Source organism: Chlorocebus sabaeus, chromosome 3 (genome assembly GCF_047675955.1).
Source record: "Chlorocebus sabaeus isolate Y175 chromosome 3, mChlSab1.0.hap1, whole genome shotgun sequence".
NCBI classification, from domain to species: Eukaryota; Metazoa; Chordata; class Mammalia; order Primates; family Cercopithecidae; genus Chlorocebus; species Chlorocebus sabaeus.
Window position 1 is genome coordinate 4,733,403 of NC_132906.1, and position 21,233 is coordinate 4,754,635.

The window sequence follows — 21,233 nt, forward strand, 5'->3', positions numbered from 1 at the left end:
CCATTCTTAGATCAATAGCTTCTAATTACTTTCAGGCCAATTTGGGGGAGATACAGTACACAAGAACCTGACTGTCAGAGTATAAAAGGATAAAATAACAATAATAAAACATTAAATAAAGTATCTTAGATAACCCATCTCAAAGTGAACATGTAAGCTTTGGTCTCTAAGAACAATACCTTGTTTTGACAGTTGTAGCAAAGAATTGTAAATATCATGGCAATCTCTTTCTCTGGGAACAATGAAATGCACGGTTCTGAAGTTCTTGCACTGAATCACAAGGGGACATCCAGAAGTAGTCAAAGCAAGTTTCTCTACTGAGGCAATATGGTGGTGTAATATCTACAGCATGAAAAAACATCCCGGTCATCAACATGGAAAGCACTGAATATTCTCTCCTAGAATGCATAAGTTTAAGAATGTCCTCCTCAACAAAAGTTGCAAATGTTACATACTCACTCAAACTTCAAGTTTTTAAATGACTGAATGCCCAAGTCAGAAATATGGGTGTCACTCTGATCCCTCCTCCATCTCTCCACATACTCAATACATTATCAGACCCCGGGAACTGCATTGCCTACATGTTTCTGTAACCTATCCACTTCTCTCTCTCTCTACTGTCACATCCCTAGTTGTAATGTCCCCACTGTTTCTCACCTGAACTACTAAACAGCCTCCTAAATGCTCTCTCCATATCTACGCTTCACCCTCTGATCCATTTTCTACAACACAGTAGTGAACATTGAAAAGCAGACTAAAAAAGGAAGGCAATCTAGTCATTTCAAGTCCCTCTTCCGATCACTGACTATGTTCTAGTGACAACAGCCTTTTTTTGGCTCTTCAAATGCACCAAGCTCCTTCACACATGGTCAGATGCTCCCACTAACTGGAATACTGTAACTCTACCTCTTCATCTAAGAACTTCTAGACACATTTCTGGCCTTTGCTCAAAACTCATAATATCACCAAAAGTGTAGCCTGACATGCCCCACCACCCTTCCCAAGTAAGTTAGGCCCCCTCCCTTTTCTTACTGCAGCTCAAGCTATACTTTCCCTTCATAGTGATGGCAGCAGCGGTCTGTCTGGAGTGGCCACTGTGAGGATGCCAGCTGCAGTGGGGGAGGTGCAGCCAGGGTTGTGTGCTCTGCAGAACAGGCAAGACCTGGGAACAGGTGATCCCAGGGGAAGCCCCATGCCCTACCGAGTTGGCAGGGCAGCAGCCACACTCCTGGGCACAGCTGCAGCCGCCCAGCCATGGCTCTGGACCCAGGCATCCCTGCGTTCCTGGGGGCCTAGGAAACCCCCTCCCCCTGCAGGTTCCAAAGTGCCTGCTCCCACTCTGTGGCCTCTTCCCACTCCCATTGCCTGCTCTGTGGCAGAGCAAAGCTGTGGACCTGTCCCGACAGCCCAGCCCAGGTACTGTCGTGACCTAGCTGGGTGTGCATGTGCTTGGGCTGGCACTGACACACCAACCCCTGGCTGCCTTGGCCCCTCTGGAAACTACTTCTGAGGCTGAAACTTTGGGTGCCCATGAGCACAGGAGGGAGGCCCAGGGCCTGCGGGTGGCATGGTGCGGCGTTGATCAACATTTCATCTCCAGCACCTAACACAGTACCTGGAACATTATAATTGTCCCCCTCAGATCAAAAAGCTTACAAATGTTATATATTACACACTTCAACTTTAATTTTCTAAATGTGAATGCCCAAGCCAGAAATATGGATGTCATCCCTGATACCTCCTTTATCACAATAAGAGTTTACTAAATGAATAAAAAGTCCTACTATAAACTCAGTATTTGATGGTATTTTAAACATATGCTTACCATTCTCACCTACTACCAATAATATTTTGTTTTGCTACTAAAAATGCCTACTTTTTCTTAATACCACTCCTATTAAAATATTTATAGAAAACTTTTCTGGAGAACAAAAGACCAAGGCTCCTAATCATGGCAAGAGATCCATTAATTCCAAATTAATCTGAAAATTCAACATAAATTTCAGTTTAAAAATTCCAATCTGCTTTGTTTTGTAGTGAGTGAGGAATGATTATTTATATAATACACATATATAATTATAATATTATGTTAATATTAATTATACATATTAAATCTAAAGTTCACCTGCAAAATTAAATGCACATAAATAATCAAGAAAAGCTTGAAAAACAATAATGAGAAGCAGCTGTCAATGGAAATTAAAACTACACAGAGAACAAATAATTCACACACACACACATATGTAGCCCTTACTTACGGCTAAGATTCAGCACCATTATCACTTATATTAATGGGACTCTGACAAGTTACTAAAAATGATCTAATAATAACATTTAAACAGAGAATAAGGAACAAAAGCTAACTGTAATATTACAAGTTGAGAACCCCTATCCAAAATGTTTGAGACTAGAAGTATTTCAGATTTTGGATTTTTAAAGATTTTGGTATATTTGCATTATACTTATTATACTTACCAACTGACATCCCTAATCTGAAAATCTGGAATAGCATTTCCTTTGAACATCATATCAGTGCTCAATTTTTGGATTGGGGATATTCAACCTGTATATCACTGTTCTGATTTTAACTATAAAGACCCAAAAGTATTTGCAGGAAGAAAACGATAAAGAAACCTGGTCCTACCACTAACTAGTTATGTGATCTTGAAAACATAATCAACTATAAAGTGAGAAAAAGGATATAAGGTTGGTAAGGCCCCTTCTGGATCTAAAATGTTCATTTCTATGGCTCTAGTATACTAAACAAACTTCATTTAGGGGAAACATAAAGGAATATACTGATAAGAAAGCATTTAAAAGACAACAATAGGAGAGTAGAGAATAACACAGGTATCTTTTTGCTGCCCCTCAAACTATATTCCTAGCAGCTGAAGGAATAGCTATATGGAAAGCCTTCATTTATATCTCTACGGGATGGATAATAGAGAAAATACTGAAGTGGACAAAGGAGGGGTAGATGGAGTGGATGATATTATGACTAATTATTTCAGAAGGTACTGCTAGGTAAAATTCCTGGCAATTCTTGTTGGTAAAATTTCTGGCAATTCTGGATGGAGAAGGGATCCAGTGCCTCTAGGGAATACAATGTCTCTAAGATCAGTATCTCAAGTGAGTTTCCTTAACAGCTGATATGGAATCATATATCAATTGGTCAGCCTTCTTCAGGAAATCAGAAGAGTACAATCAAAGAGAGAAAGAGAAGAGTACTGTATGTGTACTACAGGGGTGTACCACAGAGCAACATGAATCTCTGGACTGGGAGGCATAATTGACCTCTAATCTTGATTCTACTGCTTAGAAAAACAGTATGAGCAGCTATGATTTACTGCCACTACTATGTTTTAGGCACAGATGTTTTTCATACTTTCTCTCATCTAAGATTCACAAAAGCCCTACATGATGACGGATGCTATATACCCATTTCATGTGGGTGCTAAGCTCGAAAGTTACATACTTTTTGGCAGACACTGTTGGTCTGCCACTCCTCCCCACCTTCCTTACTTGCAACACCCTTTTCCCTCAAGAGATCCAAAATACTAGGGTCTGCATTCTCTGCCTCCTTTTCAGGTAGGAGTAGCCAAGTGTCCGGATTTTCAAACAATCAGATGTTAGGGAAAGTCGGCTGGGGGGCCTTCTGAGAGAGCCTCTCCTCCCTGATAAAAGGAGAGGGGGCTACTGAGGAAAGCCTACCCACCTCTCCTGCTTTGCAAGGTTTGGCACCATGTTCAGTCAGGTATTCATTTACTTACAGCCAAAAGTACCCTGACATAGTCACCCAAGCAGTGAACAGCAGAGCTGACATTTGAACCCAAAGCTACCTGACAACACAGCCTACATGAGCTCCTTTTACCATGTTACACTGCCTGGGTAACACTGAATGAATTACCACTTCGCTGAGCTTCAGCTTCTTCATCTATAAAGTGGAGGTTCTAAAACCTGGCAGAGCTAGTGGCACAGAAACATGCCCAAGTCTCTTCCTCTCAAGCACAGAGACACAAGCCCCATATTCTAATCCCCTTTCCTACTTCTTTTTCTGCTTAGCACTTATCACTATGTATTTCACTTATTTACCTATTTATTGGTGATGTTATTCATATCTCTCAGCACTAGAATGTGGGCTCCATGAGGGCAGAATTCGTACCTGTTATTATTGGCTATTGTTTCCAAAATATCTAGAATAGTGATATGAAACACACTGTAGATGCTCAATAAATGTGTGCTGAATAAGTAAGTGAATGAATTCTAAAACAGAAAAGGAAAAACAAAGAGTCCAAAATAGCCATGGCAATTTTGAAGAACAAGTTGGGAGGGTATGCTCTACTTGATATCAAAATTCATTTAAAAGCTATAGTCAATAAAACAGTGTGGTACAGTGTAGTCAGTATACCAAACGAATAGAAAACAAAACTCAAAAGCAAAGCATGGAATACATGGAAGATGTTTTTATGACAGAGCTGGTACTAAAGATGAATGAAATGAAACAATCAATAAATGGTGCCAGTCGTCTATAAGAAAAAATAAAAATGAATCCCTATTCACGTCATATGCCAAAATATTTCCCAGATGTATTAACAACTTACAGGATCAAACTTAAGCTTTTAGAAGAAAATATAGAAGAACCTTTATGACTTTGACATAGGAAAGGATTTCTTAAGTCACAACAGAGCACAAACAATTAAAGAAAAAAATGAAAAATCTGTAACATTAAAAATATAAACTTTAACTGAAAGACACATAAAAAACACAGAACACAAGCCACACACTGGGAAAACCTATCTATGTCACACACATCTGACAAAGCATTATAACTTAGAACTCTTTATTTCTTTTCTTGAATAATACTTTTTTTTTAATTCAGTGGGTACATGTGCAGGTTTGTAATATGAATATATTGAATGATGCTGAGGTTTGAGCTTCAACTGAACCCATAGCCCAGATAGTGAACACAGTACCCAAGAGGTACTTTTTCAACCCTTGTTCCTCTACTTCCCTCCCTCCCACCTCTATTAGTCTATTAATGTCTATTGTTCCCAACTTTATGCTCATATGTACCCAATGTTAAGTTTTCACTTGTAAGTGAGAACATGCAGTATACGGTTTTTTGTTTGTGTTAATTCACTTAGAATAATGGCTTCCACCTGCATCCATGTTGCTGTAAAGGCTGATTTTGTTCTCTCTTTAAGGGGGCATAGTATTCTGTGGTGTATATGCACCACATTTTCTTTATCCAATCCACTGCTAATGGACACCTAGGTTGATTCTGTATCTTTGCTATTGTGAACAGTGCTGCAACAAACATGCAAATGCCCGTGTCTTTTTGGTTGGATGATTTATTTTCCTTTGAGTATATATCCAGTAACAGGATTGCTGGGTTGAATGGTAATTCTTTTTTTTTTTTGAGACAGAGTCTCGCTCTGTCGCCCAGGCTGGAGTGCAGTGGCCGGATCTCAGCTCACTGCAAGCTCCACCTCCCGGGTGCACGCCATTCTCCTGCTTCAGCCTCCCGAGTAGCTGGGACTACAGGTGCCCGCCACCTCACCCGGCTAGTTTTTTTGTATTTTTTTTAGTAGAGATGGAGTTTCACCGTGTTAACCAGGATGGTCTCGATCTCCTGACCTCGTGATCCGCCCGTCTCGGCCTCCCAAAGTGCTGGGATTACAGGCGTGAGCCACCGCGCCCGGCCAGTAATTCCATTTGTAGCCCAAAACTCTTATAAAATCAATAAAAGACAACCCAATAAAAAAAGAAAAGGAAACTCTCCTTTTTCTTTATCTGAAAAGGGTAAATTCTTTGTAATCAGCTCATCAACATTACAATTGGACATCTACTAGATAGGCACAAAATTTTAAATTGACAATATCAATGTTGTTGAGGATTTACAACACTGTGTAATACACTACTGAGAATAAATTGGAACAACCATTTTGAAGAGGTGACATACTTAGTAAGATTATATATGCCCTTATTCAAGACCCCATAATTTTACTCCCAGGCAAATATCCCAGAGAAACTCTGGCAAATATACAGAAAGAAACATATATGTCTCATATAAATACACAAAATGTTGTTTACATGTATATGCATACTGCAACATTTATACTAGCAAAAAAAAAAAAAAATACCCTAATTAAAATTTGTATAAAAACACTGGGGAATATACCAAACAATCCATTTGATCTGTTAACATGTACATATTTTTTACATTTTTAAAAATTAAAAGGAACAATAGGTATTTTATTTTTATTTTTATTTTTTTTGAGACAGAGTCTCATACTGTTGCCCAGGCTGGAGTGCAATGGTACAATCTCGGCTCACTGCAACCTCCGCCTCTCGAGTTCAAGCAGTTCTCCTGCCTCACAATCCTGAGTAGCTGGGATTACAGGCACCCACCACCACGCCCTGCTAATTTTTTGTATTTTTAGTAGAGATGGGGTTTCACTATGTTGGCCAGGCTGGTCTTGAACTCCTAACCTCGTGATCCACCCACCTCAGCCTCCCAAAGTGCTGGGATTACAGGCATGAGCCACCGTGTCCAGCCTAGGAACAATAGGTATTTCAAAATTATTTATGGAGATAAGAGTGTGGTATTTTATAGAATTCCATGTTACACATTCTATAACTGATTTATTAGAAGGGAGGGCAGGAGCGATCTGGAGACCAAAAAATATTTTGGTTGAGATAGGTAACCAATGATTAAAAATTGTGTTATATATTGCGTTATACACATTCAAAATAAAACATGACAGACCAAGTCCATTATTATTATGATAAACAGTACAGCTGCGGTGCTCCTTACCCAGGTTTCTTTTTGATGAGAGTCTATAAATAATAGATGTGTAGCCGTAAGATAGAGTGTTCCCGTTAATGACTTGTTGCTGGTACTGAATCGGTCAAGTAATTTTACCTGTTCTACCTAAAAGAAAAAAGATATTATTTTTCATTTCAAAAGTAATATAAATTATTTTTCTGTTAGCCCAGGACTTACATGCACCATTCTCAATTTTTTCTTCGTTTTGTCTAAAATCATAAGAGCTTATTTAATACTTACTGTTAAATTCCATATATCTTTTTGGGGAATGTATAAGCCACATATAACATAGAGATTATTTACAGTTACAAATGTAACCAATAGAGAACCACATTGTAGAAAACAGTAACACTTATATTGAGGGTAGCAAGAAAGAAGGGTGCAGTACAAATAAGCAAAAACAGTTTTCATACCCAAGAGTCAACATTTTTATTTAAAGTTGGAAAACCAAAATATAAATATATTATTATCTAGAGTTTTAGAGTAAACTACCAGAAAAATTAAATCAGGAAACATTTAAACGGTTGCCAACTCCAACTAGTCTCTATATTCTCCTCACTATCCCACAGCAGGGCAATGATTGTTTTTTGTCCACCTTTGGACTTTTACTCACACTGTTCTCTGCTTCTAAAATCGTCTCTTCTGCTTAGCTAAGTGGCAAGCATTCTTCAAGACTCACTGACATCCTGCCTCCTAACATTAATCCTTATTAGAGAATTCGTTCATTACTTACGTCTTGGCTTCGTATTCCTCTGTAGCTGTGAATTCCCTGGCACAGATTATGTCCTATGCTGCTTTGGCCTCCTCTAGTGCCTGAGCTGGTAAGGCACATAGTATGTCTTTATGAATACTAGTAGACAGACACACACACACACGATGTTGCTGCTGGAGTGGAGAGTGGGACTAGGGCTAATCAGGAATGTGCAGGAGAGTACTGCTGGGAATCTTTGTGTTATTCATCCTTATGAAAAAAAGTAAAATAACCATTACCAACCTAAAAAATGTTAATTTGGGCCAGGCACGGTGGCTCACGCCTATAATCCCAGCACTTTAGGAAGCCAACGCGGGCAGATCACCTAAGGTCAGGAGTTCAAGACCAGCCTGGCCAACATGATGAAACCTCTACTAAAAATACAAAAAGCAGCTGGGCATGGTGGCACACATCTGTAATCCCAGCTACTTGAGAGGCTGAGGCAGGAGAATTGCTTGAATCTGGAAGGTGGAGGTCGCAGTGAGCCAAGATTGTGCCACTGCACTCCGGCCTGGGTGACAGAGTGAGATTCCATCTCAAAAAAACAAACAAGCAAAAAAAAAGTTAATTTATGTGTACCAGCAGGTTGTAGACAGTTTTTAAAATTGTTTATATCTTCAAAATCATCTAGATAGCTCATTAATTCTACAATTTTCTCCCATATATTAATATATTTCATCACCACCAGGCGCAGTGGCTCACGCCTGTAATCCCAGCACTTTGGGAGGCCAAGGCAGGCGGATCACGAAGTCAGGAGTTCAAGATCAGCTTGCCCAACATGGTGAAACCTCATCTCTATTAAAAATGCAAAAAATTAGCTGGGCATAGTGGCGGGCGCCTATAATCCCAGCTACTCGGGAGGCTGAGGCAGGAGAATCGCTTGAACCTGGGAGGCAGAGGTTGTGGTGAGCCGAGATTGCACCATTGCAATCCTGCCTGGGCAACAAGAGCAAAACTCTGTCTCAAAAGAGAAGATGAAAGGAGGGGAGGGAAGGGGAGGGGAGGGTAGGAGAGGAGAGAGGAAGGCTTTCTACTTAGAAACCTGAATAAAGATTTCTCTTAGAAGTCAACATTTATTTCATTGTTTACGACCATTTCTTCCTTAAATAAAAATCTAGCTTCAGTTTACAACACACTGCGAATCCAAACTTAAACACCTTTTAAGACAAATGGGATCAACTACCGTTTGCTCCTCTTCGTTGTGCGTGACTTGGCTGGAAAGGGTACTGTAGCCAACCAGCACTGAGCAATTACTGCAATATAGATCTCACCTATCTTTCTGGGTGGAGACACAGAGCCAAACCATATCATTTCCTAAGCTAGTAAAACAAAGTTTTTAAGGCTCTAACAAGAAGACAACTGATGAATATATATGGAAATAAAGGTTACCATAAAGTATCAACACTACTCAAGCAAATAATCTGTGTCCACATCATTCAGTAGAGTTTCAAATAGCTTCTCAGAAAAAATCAAAAAGTCTACTGGCAAGTAGTTTAAAAGTGGGGAGGGGCTGATTTTATTACTATTTAATTAAATAGGAAGTTTGCTTTAAAAAGAAATCCATGTGAAATTTTAAATTTGTGGATTTTTTGAAGATCATAAATATTCCTGGTTGTGCTCCAATTATAAATCTCACATTGTAACTTCTCTATGAGGCATAAGTATCTACAAAGCTTCTATACATGGAAAATAATCACACCACTTTTCATTTGGATTTTATTCCTCTTCTGTCCATCCCCTGTCCACTATTACTCTTCCTCAGGGGTCCATTCTCTATAGGAAACTTACCTACTGTCATTATGTAAGCCTATATGTTAATGACTCCCAAAATTGTACATCCAGCTCCCCTCTCTCCTGAGTTCATACTGTCCGCTACACAGATAGTATTTCCTGACATACTAGTGAGGTCTCATTATGTGCCTATTGCTGTAACAAGTGCTTACCATACATTATTTCTTTTAATTTTGACAACTACTGTATAGTATGTACTAGTACTGTCCCCACAGAAACTGGGACTTGGTGAGGTTGGTTAGTCATCTCAAAGTCACACAGCGAGAAGCAGCTAGTGGTACAGCTTAGTCATAAACCTATGTGATCTGATTCCCAAGCCAAAACACCTTCCTGCTATGCTATACTGCCTCCACTAGATGTGTCGGAGCCATGTTATACATACTGAAAGCAAAACTGATTTCCCCCTCACTGCTCACAAATAGGTTTCTAATTCTGTATTTTGGATGTGAGTTAATGTTAATCCTCCATCCTTATCAAGTCACCCACACTGGAAATCTGTGAATCATCCTATGACTTCTTCTCAATTCCCAACATTCCATCAATCACCAATTCCTATGATTTTTATCACCTAAATATTTTTAAATCTGCCCCTTCCACCACTATTAAAGCAATTCCTAAATTATAATGAAAGCCTCTGTTCATGTATCTGTCTTTTCCACTAAAGACTAACATAGCCCAGGGCAAAGACTGTCTTTCATTTACGCACGAATATCTCCTAACAGCTAGTAGAGTGTCTGACACAATAAATGTTTGTTGAACTAAGATGAACGGCCACAGAAAAATTATTTTCCACAGGTGAAAACCAGAAGGTGTGCCCAATTTACCAGTGATCCCTTTTGTTGAAATCATTTGATTTATTAAATAAGATTCTTCTGTATCCCATTATACTTTTCCTCATCTATCTTTTCCCTACACAGTGGGTGAACAGTAGGTATTCATTCAGTAATTCTTGAATAAACCAGCAACAAACTAAAAGCAAATAGAAAATGACTAGTAGAACACATAGGTATAGTTCAGTTTTGGGTTTTTTTCCATGTGTAGTACATATCTGGACTTTCAATCCTCTATCCCTACTCCATCATTCAATCAGAATAAAATCGCTCTTCTAGAACTGTACAGTTCCTTCTGGCTGGGTCTCTTATCAAGGCGGGAAATTTTTGGTGAAAATGCTCTTTCCAACACTCCAAGCCTATTTCCTTACTCCCCCTAGTTTTATATGCAAAATAATCTGAAATTCTCTTTGTTAGATCTTTAATTTTGGTCAGCTATACACGATTCAAATCCCAGCTGCTCATATGAATCACCTCTAAAACTTTACAAAAGTACAAATCCAAAGCCTCACCCCAACTTCACTCAGTTATCTGAGGAGATGGAGACCAAGAATCCATATTTTTCATAAGTTCACCTGCTCATTCTTATGCAACTGATATTTCTTCTAACTTTTAACTCCAAATTAATTCCTCTGACTCAACATGAGGTTAGCTTCCTTCTCTACCTTTAGGCTCTTTTCCCAAACATTTACGGGCTCAGCTTATCTACTTCTCCCACTTTTTAAAGGACCTTATTACAACTTTGATTCTTTAAAATGCACAACTGCTACCGAGTGTGGTGGCTCACGCCTGTAATCTCAGCACTTTGGGAGGCAGATGTAGGCAATCACTTGAGCCCAAGAGTTTGAGACTAGCCTGACCAACATGGCGAAACCCTTCTTTACTAAAAATATAAAAATTAGCAGTGGGCGCAGTGGCTTACGCTTGTAATCCCAGCACTTTGGGAGGCCAAGGTGGGTGTATCACCTGAGGTCAGGAGTTCGAAACCAGCCTGGCCAACATAGTGAAACCCTGTCTCTACTAAAAGTACAAAAATTGGCCGGGCGCGGTGGCTCAAGCCTGTAATCCCAGCACTTTGGGAGGCCGAGACGGGAGGATCACGAGGTCAGGAGATCGAGACCATCCTGGCTAACATAGTGAAACCCCGTCTCTACTAAAAAAATACAAAAAAAAAAAAAAAAAAAATAGCCGGGCGAGGTGGCGGGCGCCTGTAGTCCCAGCTACTCGGGAGGCTGAGGCAGGAGAATGGCGAAAACCCGGGAGGTGGAGCTTGCAGTGAGCTGAGATCCGGCCACTGCACTCCAGCCTGGGCGACAGAGCGAGACTCTGTCTCAAAAAAAAAAAAAAAAAAAAAGTACAAAAATTAGCTCAGCAGGCACCTACAATCCCAGCTACTTGGGAGGCTGAGGCAGGAGAATTGCTTGAACCCAGGAGGCGGAGGTTGCAGTGAGCCGAAATTGCTTCACTGCACTCCAGCCTGGGCACAAGAAAAGACTCTGTCAAAAAACAACAACAACAACAACAACGACACATTAGCTGGGCATGGTGGCACACACCTGTAATCCCAGCTACTCAGGAGGCTGAGGCATGAGAATCACTTGAACCCTGGAGGCAGAGGTTGCAGTGAGCAGAGGCTGAGTCATTGCACTCCAGCTTGAGTGACAGAGCGAGACTCTGTCATAAAATAAAATAAAACAAGATGCACAACTGCATTACATGCATGCACACACCCAAACACACACACATCTTTGAAGAACATGTAGATAAACATATACGTATCAGGAAAAGAGCTTTCTGATTCACTCATCAAAAATGTACTGGCTATCAACTAAAGGCCAATCTATCTGAATCTCTAAAATAAGGACAATAATCTCTTTTCAGAAAGCTACTGAAAGGTTGGATAGTAAATGTCAGGTACTGATACGGTTTGGCTCTGTGCCCCTGTCCAAATTTCATCTTGGATTGTAATCCCCACGTGTGGAGGAAGTGACCGGGTGGGAGGTGATTGGATCACGGGGGTGGTTTCCCCCATGCTGTGCTCTCTTGACAGTGAGTTCTCCTGAGTTCTGATGGTTTCAAAGGAGGGCACTTTCCCCCTTTGCTCTCTCTCTCTCTCCTGCCACCATGAGAAGACATGCCTTGCCTCCCTTCACCTTCCATCAAGAGTGTACGTTTCCTGAGGCCTCTCCAGCCATGTGGAACTTGAGTCAATTAAACCTGTTTCCTTTATAAATTACCCAGTCTTGGGTTGTTCTTTACAGCAGTGTGAAAATGGACTAATACACGTACTTTATCTTTGTCTGCCTAATAAATATAAGCAATCAAGTGCTCTAGTAAATATGTGCCAAACTACTGTAGTTAGTAATCTGGCCAAGTAGGTAGAGCCCTGACAGTCCTCTATGTCAAGGTACTGTCCAGTTAAGTTCAAATGGAGAAAGGAGGATGCATATGGAGTTTAAAAAGCAAATTCCATATTTAAAGGTGCTCCATAGTTGGAAAAAACTACTCTAAATGATGAAAGCAAAGATCAGCAAAATGTTCTTCACTAATGGGAATACAGAAAATACAAAATTCTCAACATAGGAAATACAACATTTATGTCTCAATAGCAGAGGCATAAAATTTTATCTGATTAAAAAAAAAAAACATGTTAAGGTACAAAATCTGTACTGTAGATTAAAAAAGATACAGAGGTTTTTAAGCACAGTAGTCCATTAGGAAATACAGCTTATAAGATCATTCCAGTGTCAATGTGGAGAAAATGCTGGGCTGATTAAGGGCAACCAGGTAAGAAGCTAATGAAGCCATCTAGGTGACTGGTTCATATTAGGGCCTGGAGTAAGCTGTGATAGAGAGGAAGTCCATCTTGAGATAATAACAAAACTGATAAGGGAAGGAAAAGAGGAGGAAAGACAGAGGTTCCTTAAGAGTTTTAAGCTTGTCACACTGGTTGCCATTCACTAAGATAAAGTAGTACAGAGAAGAAAACATCTGAAAGAAAGGATATCTTTAATAAAATAAACTGAGGACTATCTTAGCATATGCCAACTTATATTCAAATCTATATAACAGAAAATCATTACATACAACTGCTTCAATAGGGTAATCTCTATATGAAAGTGACAGATAGTGAAATTAATCTGAAATCATTCCAAAACATTTATTTAGTATTTACACTAAAGTTCTCAAGACAATAAGAGAATTTCTAAGAAAATACACTGATTATTTTGCTCTTTGTGGCAAATCCCACCCCTCACCTCTAAGGAGGAGAAATCAAATATTTTTCTTTACTAAAATCATTGGCATACAAATTTCAAACCACAGACTTAGTCAACTTCTAAAAACCAACTGCTTCTTTATATTTCCCCTTTTCACCAAGGAACTAAAAGTATTTTACAGATGTTGCTACAGATTTTCCCCAGTCTGTTCTCAGAAATGCGTTAAGTCAGATGTTTAGGAAGCAACTACAACTCTTGCAGGTCACTATCATTGAGGTACTACAGAAACTGTTAGGATCCTTAAATTATAGGTATCATCACAGCCAAAAAGAAAATGGAAAAAAAGAAAAAAGCCTTTGGGAAAAGAAAGAACAAATGAAGAATAAAAATGGGGCAAAGAGAAAGGAATTGGAAGATGTCACTTCGGTGAGGAATGGTAAATGCCAACACACATTACCTTAAGGACTATTTAATTGAATCGTTGCCAACTATGGGCCTACATTAAAAGGTACCCTAATGGTCTATGCGGAAAGTTCAAATTTCAGCCAATTATGAAGTTAGGACTGGAAAACACAGAGAACCCCACACATACGGATTCACATTCAGAAAATGTTGGGGCCACCACAGGTGTAGTGGCTTACGCTTATAATCCCAACACTTTGGGAGGCCAAGGCAGGAGGACTGCTTGAGACCAGGAGTCTGAGAACCAGCCTGGGCAACATAGTGACACCCTCATCTCTACAGAAAAAAAAAAAAATTTGTTTTTTAATTAGCCAGGCACGGTGGCATGTGCCTGTAGACCCAGCTACTTGGGAGGTAGAGGCAGGAGGATCGTTTGAGCCCAGGAGGTAGAGGCTGCAATGAGTTATGATCATACCACTGCACTCCAGCCTAGGTGACAGAGGAAGATCCTGTTGGAAAAGAAAGGAGAAAGACAGGAGAAAGGACAAAGAAGAAAGGAGAAAGGAAAGGGGAAAGAAAAAAAAAGAGGAAAGGAAAAGAAAAGGAAAAGGAAGGAAAGGAAGAGAAAAGAAAAGAAAGAAGAAAAGGTTGGAAATGAAAAACACAGGGAGTCACACAAACAGAATCACATTCAGAAAATTCAGACACCTCTTTATTCCTCAGGAAAAAGTGGCCTCTGGGACCAATGGCCTTCAATCAGACTTCTGTGACCAACAGTTGTACTTATTCTACGACTACAACAACACCACAGTGGCTACGGAAGCATAAAGTGCCCATCACTGCTCCTCTGGCTTGCCGCACTCCTTCCCTAGAGCCAGGCACTCATCTGGGACTCTCAGAACCATTCCACGCTGGCATCCTGCCAAGAATTAGCTTTCAAAATGGGAGCACTTCAAGTTGTGTGCAGGAAGCGGAGAGCAGAGATTATGTTTTTTGTTTGTGTATCCCAATTTCCAGAACAGTGTCTGGCTGCATAAATTATGAAATGAAACAGTCACAGACCTCAAGAGGGGAGAGAGTAACCTCAGATCGTAAATCCCGTGGGCACTTTTCAGTTTTATCTTACTTTGCTTATTCCATCAATGGCTTCCTATCTCACTCAAAAAAAAGCAAAGATTTTACAGTGGCCTTCAAGACTACAGTAACTTGCCCCTGTTCCCCAGCTTTAATCTTCCACTATGCTCTTCTTCACTCACCCTGCTCTAGCTGTCTTGCTTGTTCTTAGCAACCAGGCATGCCCTCAAAGGGTTTTTGACCCCGTTGTTCCCTTTGTTGGGACTCTCCCCCACATCCTCCATGTGGGGATGGCTTGCGCCCTCACCAGTTTCAGGTCTGTACTCAGAAGTCACCTTCTCTGTAAGTGCTTCCCTAACCACTCGATCTACAGCGGTCCTCCCTTAAAGCCCCTCCTCAACCCTCAAACTCTCCAGAGCCCTGGCTTGCTTTATTTTTATCCATAGCATTTACCACCCTCTAACATACTCTACATTGAACTTAATTTTGTTTATTGTTATCTCTTCTCCAAATAAGTTATAAAGGCAGGAGTTTTTGTCGGAACTTACAACAGTGCCTGGCCCGAGGAGGAAGCAGCCAGAGGATGGAGCAGAGAAGGAAATTAGAACAGGGAAGACTGTCCCCTTCCCATCTGTGCTTCACCTCTTTCAAATTCATCTGGCTTCTCCTCCTCTGCTTGCCTGCCCCCCACCCCATTTTTTTTTTCTTTTTGAGACAGAGCATTGCTCTGTCGCCCAGACTGGAGTGCAGCGGCATGATCTCGGCTCACTGCAACCTCCATCTCCCAGATTCAAGGGATTCTCATGCTTCAGCCATCCAAGTAGCTGGGATCACAGGCACCCGCCACCATGCCCCGCTAATTTTTCGTATTTTTAGTAAGACAGGGTTTCATCATGTTGGCCAGGCTGGTCTCAAACTCCTGACCTCAAGTGATCCTCCTGCCTTGACCTCCCAAAATGCTAGGATTACAGGCATGAACCACCATGCCTGGCCTGTTTGCCTTTTTAAGTGTTTAGACTATTCTCTACAGAGTCTTAACATATTCTTGCATAAACTCATCCAAAATAGAAATTTCAATGATTTACCTAAACACAACTCCCTCCCAAATCTACTCTTGAAGCCAGACATTTTCCCCCACACTAGATCCTCACAATCAGCTAGCTACTAGAAAAAGTCTGACCACCTAAGCTTCTCCTATTCATCCCCTCCTCTCTATTCTTACTCACACTGCCCCAACTGACTAATCAAATCTCTCGATTAGATCATTATTCTGTGAGGCAAGAGAGTGTGGTTAAGAGAATAGGCTTGCTATCAGAAAGACCTAAATTCAAGTTCCCACCTCCACCTCTTCTTTGGCAGAGCTAATTGTGCGAGCCAGGACAAGTTATTTTATTTATTTTCTCAGGGTTTCAGTTTCCTCACCTGTAAAATGGGATAGTATTAGTGAAAATCAAAACAGCACTTTACTTGGAAAAAAGCCTTCAGGTGCTCCTCAAAACCTATTGGCTCTTATTTCAAAGACAATTTAAATACTATCAGTTTCTCCTTATTCTTGATTCATTCTTTTTTTTTTTTTTTTTTTTTTTTTTGAGACAGAGTCTCGCTCTGTCGCCCAGGCTGGAGTGCAGTGGCCGGATCTCAGCTCACTGCAAGCTCCGCCTCCCGGGTTTACGCCATTCTCCTGCCTCAGCCTCCCGAATAGCTGGGACTACAGGCGCCCGCCACCTCGCCCGGCTAGTTTTTTGTATTTTTTTAGTAGAGATGGGGTTTCACCGTGTTAGCCAGGATGGTCTCGATCTCCTGACCTCGTGATCCGCCCGCCTCGGCCTCCCAGAGTGCTGGGATTACAGGCTTGAGCCACCGCACCCGGCCGATTCATTCTTATTTTTATATCTCCTTCCTTCTTTCAGAGGGAAGATATATTTGTATACATACATGGATGATATCACATTCTAATGACAAAAAGAGGGAGCAAGCTAAAGAACAAGTTAGCCATTAACTTTCGTAATAACTCAATTTGGGCCTTAGTAGCACCAGATTTTTATGAGACATTCCATTTGATTACAAACTGTAGCAGTCAGTCTTTCATTTATAGCTTAAAAAAAGTTCTTCCATTCCATTCAGTAGAGTTCCATTTACAGATAAGACAATCTCATTTGACATTAATATAAGATGTCAGCCAAATACTGGCAGAGAAAGGAGAAAGATTGCATGAAGAACTGTCTCTGCATATTTCTCATTGTTTCTTGGCAGGACTATGTCATTATGGCAAAATCAGAGCTCAAAGCGATAGGCAGTAGCTACATGATTCATCAGTGAAGCTTGGAAATGCTCTTTCAGAAATCCAGATTCAGGGACTTGACATCTTTGATGCTATACAGTTAGTAAACCAAATGTGACCAAAACAGAATGATATATATGTTCATTAGTATTCAGCTAAAATACTTAATCTGATAAAATTCTGATTAGCAAGCAATAATAATCCTAAATATTACTTAAAAACAATACCACATAAATATTATTTATGGCAAAAAGATGTTTGGGGGGAAAAGCTCTTAGAATTATTATCAGCATTTATTTCTGAATTAATACTAATGCACACTTAACAATTAGATTAAAACTAGAGAGGCACTGGAAAAAGCATACATAGTCTTTGGAGTTAAACACACCTTAGTTTAAATACTAATTCTATCTCTCATGAGCTAATTGAGCAGGTTTCTTAAATTCCTAAGCCTATTTCCTCCTCACCTATAAATGGAGATAATACTACCCAAATGACAGGGTTATTTAAGAGATCAGTGATGACACTGTATAAATTAACATATTTATGCAATTGTATATATTATAAAGTAATAATATTGTATAATTGGCTATACTGATATATAGTTGCTCAACAAATGGTAATTATTACTTTTCAAATACAGCTGACTGAACAACATAAATCACTAAATAGTCATAAAGGACACTCTACAGTCAATTTTGATCCTAATGACTAAACTACGTAAAGGTCAAAACAGCTAATAAATCTAAAACAATCCACTTTTGGTTTTTAAATACTTACACTTATTTTTGCAGCAAACTAACTAAATCCAGATGAAGGCTATGCATAATGGAAACAAAAGGTTGGCTATGTTCAAACCAATCTTTTAAGAATAAGTTATTTTCCCAATACATTAATAATTTAAGAAAATGTTACAGTCCCCACAACAACTAACAGAACTTACCCTGAGGTCCACCTCCATCTTGCTGTGATACACCCAGTGTCAATAGAGCGTCTGGCACATACTAGGTACCTAGCAAATATTTACTTGCGGTCTACGTACACTCACTTAATATTACTCCAGAATAGTGATCCAATACTAGAAAAACAACCCCAAGTAATAAAAGAGCATATTTGAAAAGTAGTTGTAACAGAAAATCATCAGAAATTTCTTAGTCTCTAAAAACGCCTTATTAAACCACCAGCATGGGACCACTGTGTAAAGATAAGTCAAAATCAGAACATTACTTGAAGAAAACTTCATCCACTGATAAAGAGGAATATCAGACAAAATGAAAGTCAATGGTGACAACTTTCAAAGAGCTAATAAGAGGGGCTACAACTCTACAAATAAAAACAAAGATATATATTCATAATACATTGAAGGAGGAAAGATTTAAAATAACTAAGAGATCCTCAATATTTTCCAAGTCTGTTCACTCTTATCCACCTAAGAATAGGATTTGCTCTAGTTGATCAGATTCAGTTTACTTTTACTGATTTTTTTCTTCTTTTTTTTTCCACCCCCATTATGTCACCCAGGCTGGAGTGCAATGGCACAATCTTGACTCACTGCAACCTCCACTTCCTGGGCTCAAGCCATCCTCCCATCTCAGCCTCCCAAGTAGCTGGGGACTACAGGTACACACCACCCCACCTGGCTTTTTTTTTTTTTTTTTTTTTTTCCTTTTGAGACTGAGTCTTGCTCTATTGCCCAGGCTGGAGTGCAGTGGCGCCATCTCGGCTCACTGCAACCTCCACCTCCCAGCTTGAAGCAATTCTGCCTCAGCCGCTGAGTAGCTGGGATTACAGGCGCCTGCCACCACGCCCGGTTAATTTTTGTATTTTTAGTAGAGATGGGGTTTTGCCAGGTTGGACAGGCTGGTCTCGAACTCCTGACCTCAGGTGATCTGCCCATCTCGGCCTCCCAAAGTGCAGGGATTACAGGCGTGAGCCACCATGCCCAGCCAATTTTTTTGTTTGTTTGTTTTTGTAGAAACTGGGTTTCACTATGTTGCCCAGGCTGGTCTCGGATTCCTAGGCTCAAGCGATCTGCCCGCCACGGCCTCCCAAAGTGTTGGGATTACAGGCGTAAGCCACCATGCCCAGCCTTTTACTGGTTTTCCCTTGTGTGCTATGCACCGTAGAAAGCACATGAAAAACAGAGGAGGTTCGAATTGATGCAGAAGTCAGTCACGTGCACTTAGCTACTATATAATACATATATCTGGAACCAATACAAGAACCTGATCCAATGTCTACTCTAGTCCTCTTTTCCATCTGTGCACCTTCTACTAGTTTGGTTATAGACTTAAGCACCCTTCTATTTTCAAAATTTAAGTACCAACAACTTGAATTCTCAAGTTATTTTATCTTTCTTCTCTTAAAAAAACGTTTTAAGGGGTTAGTTTTCAGCATCTTCAATTTTATTAGATATGGTATGCACAACGTTAAAGACAAACTCTAATAAAAATTCATGTGTATTTTTAAAAGGTTTGTGAAACACTTAAAAAAATTTTAAAAACACAAATTCTTCTTGGAATAATGAAGATAATGAACATCTGCTGGTTCCCTAAATGAGCCGTAACTTTAAGATGGGCAGCAACTAAAACGGCTTCAGCTTTGCCAAAACGTGGAGAGGCTGCCTTGCGGTGGGCTCGCAGTGATTTAAAAATGTTATTCTTCTCGTCTCGATTTATGTTTTTCTCCCTCCCAAAGTTAAACTTAAATGTCGTTGGAAACGTAATTTGGTAATATTCTGATGTCATTTCCTTCCGTTTTTAAATGTGTAATGAAATAAAAATATTTGTTCGTTCTCAAAATCAAGTTCTTCCACACACAAAAATTAAGCATGGAGTGTAGTAAGATTAATCGAATAAAGCTGCATCCCACCTTTCAAAATACGGAATAACATTTTTCCCTTCTCCAGAACTCCTGTTAAACTGACTACTGACACTTTGGACAATGCCTTAAGTTTGAAGCACCTACACGAAAACACCGGATCCGAAAAGACTGGAGACCGAGACAGCAAAGGGAGGTGGCGCGGAGAGCTGATCTCGGCTCCTCCAAAACTCGCATTGTGCATCTGCGACACGGGACAAAGAAATGTGAGCAAGGACAAGCTTACACAGCATCATAATGTTAATCTGAAGACCGATTTTCCGGTAGATGAGGCAACGAAAGGCCGAAAGACCCCAAAGTTAAAGGAGCCCCAATTTTGCCCGAGAAAACGTAGAGCTAGGAGGGCGGAGGAAGTTTTCCCAGGCTTATCCCTACGCACTCCGAGATGCTGCAGGAGGGACCCCTGCTCCTGTAGGTACCGGGGGCCTCTGCACCCCGCTGGGCCCAAGCTGACCCTGCCCTCCAAGACCAGGCCTAGCCAGACCCTCCCGCCCCGGACCGGGTCTCCGCCGGGCCGGCCCCCACCCCGGTCAGGCCAGCCGAGCCTTCGTCTCCTCCTGCCCCAGCCGGGTCAGACCAGGGCCCCTGAAGATTGGTTGTCCCGCGCTCGACTACCTTGGTCGTCCGGATATGCTCCATCGCGAGGAGACGTCAGCCAGCAGCCGGCCTCACGGGCGTACCATGGGGCTAGAGAAACAGGGCGGTGACAGCGACAGAGAGCAAGCGGGAACTCCCTCCGCCGGCCAGCGACGCGGGTCCGTCAACCGGCTCCGGTAGCGTCAACCGCGCAGGCGCAGCCGGCCAGCGCCGTCTCCTAGAAACACTTCCCCAAACCCCGCGGCCTCCGGGGGAATAAGGGGCTGGCGGACGGGCAGAGAGTCTGCGGACCGAGAGCGGCTTGCTGGTTCGTCCCGGACCGCGGCGGATCCCACAGCGCCCCCTGCTGGAGGAGGTCGATACTGCTCACCACCCCTCCCGAGGCCGTCTTTGTTGTCCAGCCGAGCGGACGCGGGGCGGTCGGGGAGGAAGACCGCGTGAGAATGGATGCCCAGTAAAGGGCTGTTGTGGGGTGAGCGCAAGACTGGAGGATGTTCTGAGGTCCGTCGCCATACCAATGGACACCACCAAATTTAGTTTGAGCTGCAGTTCTACACATAAGAATGTATTCTAAGGAAAT

At 41.1% G+C, this 21,233-nt stretch overlaps 1 protein-coding gene across 4 annotated transcripts in view; it reads right to left on the reverse strand.

Annotated features, from left to right (window-relative positions):
• The window catches only part of MTMR6 (myotubularin related protein 6), a 43,736-nt gene extending 22,797 nt beyond the window's left edge, over positions 1 to 20,939 (reverse strand). For all 4 annotated transcript variants that reach the window (XM_008021760.3, XM_008021758.3, XM_073012935.1 and 1 more), the window contains exons 1-3: positions 20,672 to 20,939; positions 6,818 to 6,934; positions 180 to 342 (exon numbers count right to left, since the gene is read on the reverse strand). In XM_008021760.3, the coding sequence (XP_008019951.1) occupies positions 180 to 342; positions 6,818 to 6,934; positions 20,672 to 20,695 (304 nt within the window). In that variant the 5' untranslated portion in view covers positions 20,696 to 20,939. The remainder of the gene's footprint in view (positions 1 to 179; positions 343 to 6,817; positions 6,935 to 20,671) is intronic.
• Between the last annotated feature and the right edge of the window lie 294 nt (positions 20,940 to 21,233).